Source organism: Sus scrofa, chromosome 7, assembly GCF_000003025.6.
Source record: "Sus scrofa isolate TJ Tabasco breed Duroc chromosome 7, Sscrofa11.1, whole genome shotgun sequence".
Taxonomy (NCBI): domain Eukaryota; kingdom Metazoa; phylum Chordata; class Mammalia; order Artiodactyla; family Suidae; genus Sus; species Sus scrofa.
The window spans coordinates 68,731,945-68,744,535 of NC_010449.5; the positions used below are offsets into that span (position 1 = coordinate 68,731,945).

The 12,591-nt window shown below is 38.8% G+C and overlaps 1 protein-coding gene across 7 annotated transcripts in view; it reads right to left on the reverse strand.

The window, feature by feature from the left end:
* SCFD1 (sec1 family domain containing 1) overlaps positions 1–12,591 on the reverse strand; it is a 156,477-nt gene that overhangs the window by 37,366 nt on the left and 106,520 nt on the right. Inside the window, exon 25 of one of the 7 annotated variants that reach the window (XM_021099903.1) lies at positions 10,182–10,395. The exons of 5 other annotated variants lie outside the window; for them this stretch is intronic. In XM_021099903.1, coding sequence (XP_020955562.1) covers positions 10,372–10,395 — 24 coding nt within the window. In that variant the 3' untranslated portion in view covers positions 10,182–10,371. Of the gene's footprint in view, positions 1–10,181; positions 10,396–12,591 lie in introns of those variants that run through there. One more of the 7 variants, XM_021099906.1, reaches the window with a different exon arrangement.

Genomic DNA, 12,591 nt, shown 5'->3' on the forward strand with positions numbered 1-12,591 from the left:
ATGCCAGTCTCATCAGGAAACACCCTCAGAGACATACCAGAAATAATGTTTAATGTGGACACTCCATGCCATGGCAGCATCAAGCTGAACAAAATTACTTGTCATGCTATTTGGTATGTGTGTGTATATTTACATATTCAGAATACGCACACATTATACGCACACACACCCCTACCCACACACCTACATGTAATCAGTTCTCTGAAGTAACTGCCAACTCCTGCTGGTTCCTCATCATACTTGGTATGTTCCTGGCTTTCCATATGGTCCGTATTAAGTTTTTATTACTTTAGCAACTCTTATATGAGGCAGAAATTTCTTAAGGAAGGATTAAGTGTAAGATCTTCATTATTTATTCTGTGTGTGTATGTGTATACTATTTATTCTGAGAGAAACTCATACCTTGGAGGTAAAATAGGCAGCACTTTTCCAGAGCACTTAGATTTTCTTATTTTTCTCCTTTAGACATAAATGAATATCACCAAAAGTTAAAGTGAGTGAAATGCTGAGCCCACTGTAGTTTTTGCCTGCTGATGACCACAAGGCCCATTTCTTTAGGTACAGAGGGCACCAGAGAAAGCATAAGACAGGAAAAGGCAGGTTGGCTGCAGTCTGACACCTGAGTTTCCCATGCTGACACAGCATTTCTAGTATTTGCCTCCTTACGGCAAGTGCTTTCATGTGGGAGGAGGCCAGCAGATCTTTTTATTATAGGAATATGTCTGTGGATGCTGTTCTTCATATATACCTATGCTCTTCTGCAGAGGAGATGCTTTCAGTAAGTGGGACTCATAAACGCGGTGGCAGGATCCAGCGTGGCTTTGAAAAAGAAAACTTGGAGAATTAGTAAGGCTTCTGCTTCAAGGTGATTTATGCTTATCCATGTCCCAGCAGTTCTTGAAATACCTGCTCTCTGATGGCTGATGGATAAGCATTTCCTTCACGTCATATTGGTACTTTTATAGTCAGGTGATGAAAAGGAGCATGGTGCTGGAAGTCTGACCTGCTTGTGCATATGTGAAGGTGCAATTTCCTGAGCTTTCTTATGGCCTGGCTCAGCTGTCCAAGGATGTCTCTGGTATCTCAGGAAGAAGGTACAACCCTGATTCTGAAGGACTACTGGCTGGGGTCAGGGCAGGACTGGTGCTGGTGTCACAGAGGAGAATTGAGCAGTTAAACTGGGCCACCTGGGAGCTCCTTCAGTCCTGAGCTTCTTCAATCTTATAGTTCCAGAAGTTTTTATTTGAGAGACTTAATAAGGCAATTATCCTGATGCTCTCTATTCACTTATTACCATCCTCTCTTTTTCTTTCTGTTAAAAGGAAATAACTTTATTAAAGTTATTGACAACAAGGACACAGCCTGAGGTCAGATGATCTGATGCTCTAAGTCCTTAGTGAGCAGGCACAGGGACATGGGGGTTAGAAGGTAAATGAAGTTGGAATATTTAGAAGCAAGTGGAAAAGCTCCCTTAATTTTGCATATCCTTGGGCATCTATTTTCTGGATATATTTGGGGTCAATCTATCAATCGTGGAGTTCCCTGTTGACATGAAAGGCGGGTTTGTGAGGAGGTAAAGGAAAGGAAGAAAACATAGCTGAGAAGGGCGTTTGCCTCCTTGATGTGGGAACTTATTTCTACATCTTATAAACTATTATCCCTATTTTTACCAACTTCAAATTGAAAGTGGTCTCTTTTTCACTCTTGCCTTTGGATGACTTTCCTCCTAAACACAAGCAGTTTATTAGAAATCTGATCACCAAATACTCTGGAGCCAAAGGATTGTTTCCGGGGCTGAATCTTGATGTCAGCACAAGGGTCCTGAGCCGTCAAACATTTCTCTGAATTCAAGGTGCCTGAATGCCGGGGCTCGTAAGGCTGAATTCTTGAGATGCAGGAGCTGCCTCTTGATGTCATGTTAGGATTCAGAGTCTGTGCTGAGGCAGATCCATGGGGTGTAGACACTGACAGTTTAGCCACATGGGCAGCCAGGAGAGAGGTGACAGCTGGTACACAGTACCCACATACAGCCCACACGGGGGATCATGTCACATGGGGCCAGGATGGGGGGCAGAGCAAATCAGAGGTGACATTTGGGAATGAGAAAATTGGTTGACTTATTTCCTTCCCTTCCTGTTACTACAGCATGGGGACAACTTGGGACATTTTGTGGTTCTTCCAGAGGAGATATTTGAACTGCTGCCTACAGAGAGGCGGTGAGGGTCCTACCTTCCTGACGGAGGGAGGAAGAAGATTGTGTACATAGAGGAGGACTGTGCCTTTGATACAATGTTTAGCAGCTGGCAGAGGTGCAGAATGGGCCAGAGAACTTTGCTGTCTGCAAAATCTTGCTCCTACTCCCAAGAGCCTGTGGCCACAGAAGGCGAATGGCACCGGAGTCTATAGGAAGGTCTTAGGTATATCCCTGATGTGGCCATGTGGAGCCCAAAAGCTGCAGAGCTGAGGGCCTTGCTCCTGGGTTCCTGTCTGTGAGAATCACTCCCAAGGCACTTACAGCACCTGGTGGCAGTAGAGGTCTCTATGGGACCAACCAGCAGCCCCCTGAATGGATGGCAGAGCCCTGCCCTCCAGAAATTTACGAAGTGGGATGTGGTTATAGCTGACGTGCACTGAGCTTTGGACCTTGTAACTACCACTTTCCTGGATTTTATGTCATTTTAATCGGCATAACAATCATATGAGGTTATAAAATTCTTTTGTCTTTGTAGAGGTGAGGAGTTGAAGCTTAGAGAAATTATTACCTGGGACCACATAGGCAATAAGAGATGAGGCTGGGATTGAGTTCAGGCAGTCTGGCTCCAAAGTTCAGTTGTAGATTAATATTTTTAAATAGAGACATTAGTATCAATCAGTGTAGTGCTGAGTAGCTGTTCTTAATTTTTTTCTAATGGTAAGATAGGGTAAAACCAGCTGTCCCTATACAAAGTATTCTGTGACAAATCCGATGACACTTTCTCCCCTTGATTCTCATCTAGGATGTCTGAATCTCAGGAGTGATAGGAACAGACTACAAATCAAAAGGTACTTGGATGTCAAGGGGACTAAAGAAGGGGAATTTCAAGAAGGGAGTAGACAACAATGTTAAATGCTATAGAGACAGGAAGTAAAATGGGAATTTAAAAGATCTTATCAGATTTGCAATTAGATTTTGTGAGCTGAAACAATCTATTATCCCCTGATATATCACAAGAGCTCTCCCCCCCATTCTCAATTTTAGTGAAATAAATAACACAATATGGTAGTAAACTCAAAATATATAAAAGTTAGACAATGCAAAGTCTCTAGGTCTCCCTCCCATCCCTGTACCCCAGGCACCCAGTTTCTTTCTAGGAAGTCAACACTGTTACCAATTGATATGTATCCTTCCTGAACTACTCTATGTAATAAGTAAGTGTATTCCTTTTTCTTTTTTACACGTAGAGTATTATACTATATGCAATACTTTGTACCTTAAAAAAACGAAACAACCGTAGTCTTGTAGACTGTTTGGTGACAGCACCGCAAGTGTTTCTTTATTAGTTTTGCAGCTGCACAGGGTTCCAAGGTTTGGTTCTGTTCTAATTATTTAATGAAGGTATGTTTTGAGCTGGCCCTAAGAAAGCACCAACATCTAGGAAAGATACTGGAAAGGTCTTTCTCCTACAAGGACAGAAAGGCAGCTATCTGAAGGAACTATATGGAGCTGAGGACCATTTATGTTTAGGGGTGCTTATCCCAAGTCTAATTGAATCCAAGAACTAGCTTACTTCTGAGGGGTGTTCTTACAAGGACCACCCTGCACTGTGATTTAGAAACTTTGTTTCTGAAAATGGTGTAACTTCTTAGACATTGGCTAGAAGAAGTCAAGACATTGTCTCCAATCTTTTGGGAAATGAGGGATGTTATAATTGTGTCTTTTTGACTTTGTAACTCTAGCATCCCCAGAGTATCTTGCACATAAGAGGCTTTTCATAAAAGTTTGTTTACTTGAATGAATGAATGAGAGCACATGGCCACATTGGATTTTTGAAGTAGAGTCAGTGAATGAGGGTTTGTGGCTAGAATCTTCATTCATCTATCATCTGTCCTGTCGAATGTTTACTTTAAGGACCAGCTTCTGCTAATCAGTCCTGGTTACTGGGCAAACTTATACAGTCTTTCCTCCAGCTCCTACGAACTGAACCAATTGTGGATCAAAAATATATTTTTTAAAAAATACGGAAAGTTCCAAAAAACAAAACTTGAATTTGCTGCATACTGGCAACTATTTACATGGTACTTACATTGTATAAGGTATTATAAGTAAACTAGAAATGATTTACAGTATAGAGGAGGATGCATATAGGTTACACGCAAATACTATATACAATTTTATACAAAGGACATTAGCATCTGCTGATTTTGGTGTCTATGGGGCTCTTGAAAACAATCCATCCACCGTCCCCAGAAACCTAGGGATAGCTATACCTAGAGAAGTTATCAGGCTGAAATAACTTGGTCAAAGTATCTCTAACCTCTATGTCCTCAAATTACTACTATCGTAATACCTCGAATTCCTCATTTCAAATGGAAAAGATATAGACTCTGTGCAGTACAAATTCCACCACTTACTAACCGAATGACCTTGGATAGTGGCTGAACTCTGAATTTATATTTCCTCATATGCAAAGAAGGAATAGTATTACCTGTTTTCTTAGGGGTTTTATTAGGATTAAACGAGCTAATATTTAAAACACATAGCAAAGTCCTTGTCTGATAATAGAAGCTTAAAGCTGTTGATTTGCTCTTCTTTGCTCTTCTGTTTCTCATAAAGTATGACCCATGCAACTGACCATTGCTGACTTTTAGTGTATGTTAATTTATAAATAAATTGGAATATAGATTTATAAATCAGTTTTCTGTGTTTGGCTGTAATCTTAGAATGTTAATGATGGTAAGGCACTTGAAGATTGTGTAATCCAAGCTTTTTGTTTTCGTTTTGTTTTGTTTATTGCTTTTAGGGCTGCACATGTGGCATATAAGTTCTCAGGCTAGGGGTCTAATCGGAGCTGCAGCTGCCACACCACAGCAATGCCAGATCTGAGCCATGTCTGTGAACTACAGCACAGCTCATGGCAAAACTGGATCCGTAACCCACTGAATGAGGCCAGGGATTGAACCCACATCCTCATGTTACTAGTCAGGTGGGTTACCACTGAGCCACAATGGGAACTCCAGTTTTTGCTTTTTATTTTTTAAGTAGAGGATACATGATCAGAAATTTGTGTGAACTGAATGATGTAAAACATTACTCAAAGAATTAACAACTACAAACATTTTAGCAGCACAAAAAGTAGTCCATAAACAGTTTTATTCTCAAGAAGGTTCATAATTTTAGGCCTAGTATATGTAATTAGCCAAATATAAAAAATCAGTGAGAATTCTTATATATTTAAAAGACTAGGGAGTTTTTGAATTGTAGCTTATATTCTACAGGCATATCTCAATTCTGAATCTACATTCATGTTCCTGAGTAGGTATAAGCATTGGTTTTAGCACTTCTGTGAAAGACAATGTGTTTTCTCAGAATTGGTTAGACCGATGTAGGTATGATTTCTAGAATTTGGCAACTATTTCATTGTTTTTTTTGTTTGTTTTCTGGTTTTTTTTTTTGTTTTTTTGTTTTTTTTTGCAAATGGTAGAAAGTCCTCTCAAACTGTCTTAAGCCAAAAAGTGAATGTAATGACTCAGGTAATTAGAAAAAAAGATTCAGGCATGTCTTAAGGCTGTCACTGTAAGTTTTTGGTCACAGAAAATATTTAGGAGTCATTTTTGTTTAAAGAGTTGACTTTTGGTTCATTAAAACTAGACTGAAAAAACCCAGGTCTTAACTTCAGTATATAAATTTTATTCTTCATATATGTCTAGAAAATTTTTAATATCAGACAGTGAATTTTTTGTTTCTAGTTCAATTGAGGTTTCTTTCTTTCTTTTTTTTAAATGGCTGCACCCACAGCATATTGAAGTCCTGGGCCAGGGATTGAATCCGAGCCATGGTGCCAGGCTGGGGATTTAACTGGTGCCTCTGCAGCGACCCAAGATGCTGCAGTCTGATTAACTCACTGCACCAAAGTGGGAACTCTGAGGTCTTTTTTATATCTTCTACATATATCTATTTTAAAATGCTTGGAGGTCCTTGGTGGGAATAATTGTTTTAATGTTTCAGCTCTGGCATTTCTAGGTCTGTTTCTATTGAGAATTTTTCTCTTCATTGTACTCTTTATTGTCCTATAATCTTATCTGGTAAGTTTGGACACTGTAACTTTTTATCTTCTTGGGGGCTTAGATATTTCTGTACTTCTCTATTCTTACTTTCTTGTACATGGTAAAGTTACTTAGAAACAATTTAATCCTTTTGAGTCTTGCTTTTAAGGTTCCTTAGGTAAGACCTCAAGAGCATTTAGTTGGGCTAATTTCCTCCATGACTGAGGTAAAAACACTTCTTGAGTACTTGACATTCCCCATGAATTGGGTATTGGGTATTGGGAACACACCCTATTTGTGGGCTAACAATTGTTCCTGCTCTTGTGTTAACTCTGAGGTAGTTATTTCCCTGGGCTTGGGCAGTTTCCTTACACACTTGCACTGACCAGTATTCATCTGACCCTCTGAAGATCTCTAGAACTCTCTTCCTGTGTAGCTTTCTTCTTTCCATTACTCCACCCTATGACTGCAAACTGCCTTGACCTTCCCAGCTGTCCAACTCTGTCTCAACTGAGAGACCTGAAAATAGTCTCTTTAAGAAATAAGCTGAGCAATTATAGGGCTCATCTTGCTAAGTTTCTCTTCTCTTAGGGATCATTGTTCTGTGCTGACATCCATTATCTGAAAATCACCGTTTCTTAAGTTTTGTCTGGTTTACATTTCTTTGGCTCTCAAAAGATGTTTAAATAATCTGCTGGATTTTACTGTCTGTCTCTGGCTCCAACACTCAGATTATACTAATGATAGAGTGGGGGGTTCAAATGATGTCATTAGGATGTCTTTGGGCTCCGTATTGGCTTCATTCTCACGTGTCACATGGCAGTATTTACAGCCTCATGTTTAAACATCTCCAGTTTAAGTGTAGCAGCAAAGAGAGTACTTCTGCAGGAGTCTAATTGCCTCTCCTCGGTTGGGTTTACTTATCTATCCTGTAACCATTTACTATTGTCAGGAATGCTGTCAGCTCCACCTGAGCCATACAGATGAAAGGAAAGGAAGAAAAGATCAGGGTGACAAAAATTAGGGAAAACGATGTTGGCAGAAAAATCAACATACGTTATTTATGATAGTCATGTAGTCATGGTCCTTTCTTAGTCCTAGAATTGATGTAGTTCTCTTTGATTCTTAGGATACTTGAAACAGAGAGCTTGCTTTTAGCTCAATCTGCTTTCTTTTGAAATTGAGCCATATGGAGCGGTTGATGCTTGATAATTTAGAATCATCCTGAGGTTTCCATTATAAAAGCAGCTACCGTCATTTAAAACCCAGTACACATTCGTCAACACCCAGACATTTCTTTGGATATAAACTTTTGAGACTCCCGATTCTGTTGAACCCTGGGCAATTCAACAAAGTGAAGTTGAATGGTCCCTAGTTCTGTTAATTCTATGTCTGTTTTATTGTGGTTGCCACAACAAACCAGACATTCAGTTTCCAGTGTTCTTTAGTCATATGTCACCTCAGTACAATCTCATCAGCCTCTGGAGTCAGGTTGCTCTATGCCTAGCAATTTTAAAAAATTGAGAAAAAATTTGTCCAAATGCCCGTGGTGTGATGATTTGGCTCTATTTAGGTAAATTATAATCTCCACACAGCTTCAACCTCTTTTAACTATTACCTAAAAATGGCTAAATTTTAAGGGAATGAGTTGAAAATTTACAATATTGAGCACACTAGGATGGGAGTCTGTCTTCCAATTTGTCACAGTTATGACTTGATGGTGATGAAATGGAAGCTTTCATTTCAGGGCAAATTTCCGTTTTGACTTGAATTTCTGCAGCTCTTTTTTATTTTGCCTTTTCCCAACTGACCTTTCCCATGTTTATGCCAAACTACTCAAATTCTTTCATATGGGAGGCTAAGTCTGCTGGTTCCTTATGAGCTCAGTGGTAGGGAGTGCGTTTTGTTGAGCATCCTGAGCTGGCCAGTTCATGTGTGCTGCATTGCCTGGAGGGTGCCTGCTCTGTACCCATGCTGGGTTACCCAGACCAGGACAGATGGGACTAAACTATGGACTGTTTGAGAAAAAACAAAGTTTCTCTGGCTTTTTTTTTTTCCCCTTCATTTTAGACTCGCAGCCATGGCTGTTGGAAGTTCCCAGGCTAGGGATTGGATTGGAGCTACAGCTGCCGGCCTACACCACAGCAGCATGGTATCTGAGCTGTGTCTGTGACCATAGCTCATGGCAACACCAGATCCTTAACCCACTGATCAAGGCCAGGGATCAGACCCGCATCTTCATGGATACCAGTCAGATTCATTTTCGCTGTGTCATAAGGTAAACTCCTAGGATATCAACCTATCTACCTATATGTATTTTTAAAGGCCTCAAATCTTTATAGTATCTATCATCTATCTATCCATATGTATTTTTAAAGGCCTCAAATCTTTATAGTCTCACAGAAAGGTTTCTATCTCAGAACCTTGGCAATGACCTTTTATGTGAACTTAAGGCAAGCCTGAAAGAAATTACTGCACGTTCAGAGACTACTTTTCCAACCCATTTTAAACTGCACAAAGATAACAGGAAGAGACCACTTCCTTTTGTCTCTCATGTAGTTTTAACATATTAACATGTTCTTAAATTAACTATTTAGAGCCTGACTTCTCCAATACTGAGGAAACAGGGACACTGCTTTTGCTCTTCTGTAGCTTATCATCTCAATCAGCTGTGTTGTCTCTGCATAATGTTCTGTCCTGAAGCCCTGAGCACCAACCACTTTGACAAATGTAGTGCAATGGATTGAATGTTTGTGTCTTCCACAAATTCATATGCTGAGGCCTCAACCCCAGTGTAATGATAGTAAAGGCCTTGGGTGGTACCTGGGCTTGGATGAGATCATAGGGGTGGTACCCCCATGATGGGATTGGTGCCTTCAAAAGGGGATGAAGGGACCAGAGCTCTCACTCTACTTCTACCATGTAGGGATACAAGAAAATGACTGCCTGCAAACCAGGAAGAAGGTTCTCACCAGATAATGGATCTGCTGGGACCATGATCTTAGAATTTCCAGCATCCAGAACTGTGAGAAATACATGTTTGTTGGTTAAGCCACCCAATCCATGGTAATTTGTTATGGTAGCCCAAACATACATCCCAGGACTAGGCCAGATTAGCCAACCACTACACAACTAGAATTATTTTTCTTGACCTGTGCTTTGGCATGATGGCACTGATGCATTGTGGATGGGGGTGCAGAATGTTTATTATCAGGATGTTGCCTGTAATGCTCCAGATTCCTCTTGATGAGGCTCATTAGGAGGAAAAGCTCCCTGACCTTTATAATAGGAACAGTTTGTTTTTCCAGAGTAGTTGGTTTGCTTTTATCTTATGACTGCCCTGGGCTATATGATGGATCAACATTTCTTCTCAGTGCTGCACCCCAGGCAGATAGGAAGGTTAGAACCAAATTTAACACTCACTTGTACATATTTTTAGAACTTTACAGGATAAATGGTTTGTATCTTTCCACTCTAGATGTTGTTAATGTTTGATTTTGACATTTATAAAGGAGAGACGATGTGATAAAATGTACATAGGTGTGCCAGAGGGAGAAAAGACATTTAAAGTGGCTTTAAAATCTTCACATTAAAATCTAGAGGTGTATTTCCCGCTGTAACACAGCAGGTTAAGGATCTGGTGGTGTCACTGCAGTGGCTTGAGTTGCTGCTGTGATGCAGGTCTGATTCCTGGCCCAGTAACATCCATGTGCTGCGGACACGGCAAAAGGGAAACAAACTATGTTAAGGTAATTTTATGATTAAAATACGTATGTGTAGCAGAGTCATGAGCAAATCGAATAATACTTGTGTATTCTTAAACTTGCACTAGCTTCAATCATATTAATTATATTAGTATTTTAACATTATATTTAGACAGTTTTCCTTCTGAAGCAACTTCTTTCTCACTTGTCAAACATAATAGGAGAGAGAATGTACGATGTTAAAATTTATTTCTGAAATGCTTTATTCTTTTAATCAGTACACATTATATTAAGTATAGAATTTCCTGAAAAATTAACAAATAACTCTAAACTTCACCGTTAGGACTTTGATATGGAGAAGGAAACATCGGGCTCTTTTTACATTTATCCAAGTTCTATGTAGATTCTCATGTTAGGTCCTACATTATTTTTGTCCAAGTTGTGACAGCTAAAACAAAATGAAACATAAAATCATAAATGTTACCTTTTTTTAAAATCACAAAAGAAACTTATGCATTTAATCATATTTATAAAGACCTTAAATGCACACTTTATCATGGTAAAAATTCAGGCTATTTCATTCATCACATTTTTAAAACAACAGAATATCACCACTAACTCAAATGTTTAAGATTCATGATATTTAAAAAACTCATGGCAAAAAATATGAATAAATATTATAGGTGCAAATTCAATTAATTGAAAATAAAAACCTGAGAATAAAAAAGGCCCCCTCCCCTACAGTATCTGTTAACTTTATCAAGAGAAACTATTCCTTAGCCCAGATATTCATAGCTCATAGATTCATAGTTTAGGATCACAGCTAAGTGCAAAACTTCCCCAGAACTCAACCTAAAGAAATTATATTCCAAAATCACTTTGCACTTTGAAAGATACTAGCCCTCCTCATCTCAAAATTTCTCACGGAATCCTAATTTCTGTAGAAATCTGCATATGCCTTCTTTCTTGGTTCAGCCACAGAAAACTTAGAGAAAGCTGCAACTCCCAGGGACACAATGAATTAACTCAGTATGAAAAATGTAACGAAAAATGTCGTGTGTGACTTCCCTGCTGACAGTTCACTTTTTAAATATATTTTAATGTATTTCTAAAATAAATCAGAAATATATTTAATATTTCTAAAAGTTCATTAAGAGGAAAGGAAAAGGCTTTCAAACCTGAAAAGCTAGGTAAACTCCTACTGGACCAAGTCTCTCAGAGACAGAAATGATAAACTTTAAACAAATAGAAAAAACAACTACCTGAAGGCATGGAGAGCAACTGAAAGCAGGCAGGTTCTATTACAGAATCAACATTTGGAAGGAAGAATAGCACTAGCTGAGATTTCTGGTTCTGCTCCTCTTAGTCTGAAGGCAGGCCGCCGCTGGAGCTATACTGACAGTGAAAATGTACAGAAAACTTGCAGGCTTTCTGGTCTGAAGTTTGGGAGCAACTAAAGCCACTGGAAAGTGAGAGGGAAATCCTGGAGAGGGCTGGTGTGAGTGAGCACTAAATTCTGTACAGACTTTTTCTAAATCTATGGTGAAATCTTGAACCACTCCTGAATGAGAGGGACTAAGATCTGAGCTGCTCCCCAAAAGACAGGTTTTTATTTTATTTTATTGGAGTACACTTCTTACAATGCTGTATTAGTTTTGGGTGTATAGCAAAGTAAATCAGTTATACATATATAAAGATCCATTCTTTTTTCCCATATAGGTTATTATAAACTACTGAGTAGATTTTCTCTATGCTATAAGTAGGATCTTATTAACTACCTATTTTATACAGTAGCATTCTATGTTATTCTCATTCTCCTAATTTATTCCTCCTGCCACAGTTTCCCTTGTGGTAACCCTAAGTTGGATTTGGAAAGCTGTGAGTTTGTTTCTGTGAACTTGTTTTGTTAATAAGTTCTCTTGAATCCTTTTAAAAATTAGATTCTACGTAAGGTGAAATCATATGATATCTTTCTCTGACTCACTTCACATAGTATGATAATGTGTAGGTCCATTAATGTTGCTAGAAATGGCCATTATTTTGTTCTTTTTATGACTGAATAATATTCCATTGTATACATGTACCTTTAGCCATTTCTCTATAGATGGATATTTAGGTTGTTTCCATGTCTTGGCTATTGTAAACAGTGCTGTAATGAACATTTGGGGTGCATGTCTCTTTTCAAATTAAAGTTTTCTCTGTATATAGGCCCAGCAGTAGGTTGCTGGATCATATGGTAGTTCTATTTTTAGTTTTTTAAGGACCTCCATAGTGGCCATACCAATTTAAATTCCCACCAGCCAACAGTGTAAGAGTGTTTCCCTTTCTCCACACTCTCTCCAGCATTTACTGTTTGCAGACTTTTTGATGATGGCCATTCTGACTGGTGTGAGGTGATATATATACTTCATTATAGTTTTGACTTGCATTTCTCTAATAATTAGTGATGCTGAGCATCATTCATGTATTTTTTTTTGGCTATCTTCTTTGGAGAAATGTGTATTTAGATCTTCTGCCCATATTCTGATTGGGTTTTTTTTTGCTATTAAGCTGCATGAGAAGTTTGTATATTTTGGAGTTTAATCCCTTGTCAGTTGCTTCATTTGTGAACATTTTCTCCCCCTCAATGGGTAGTCCTTTTGTT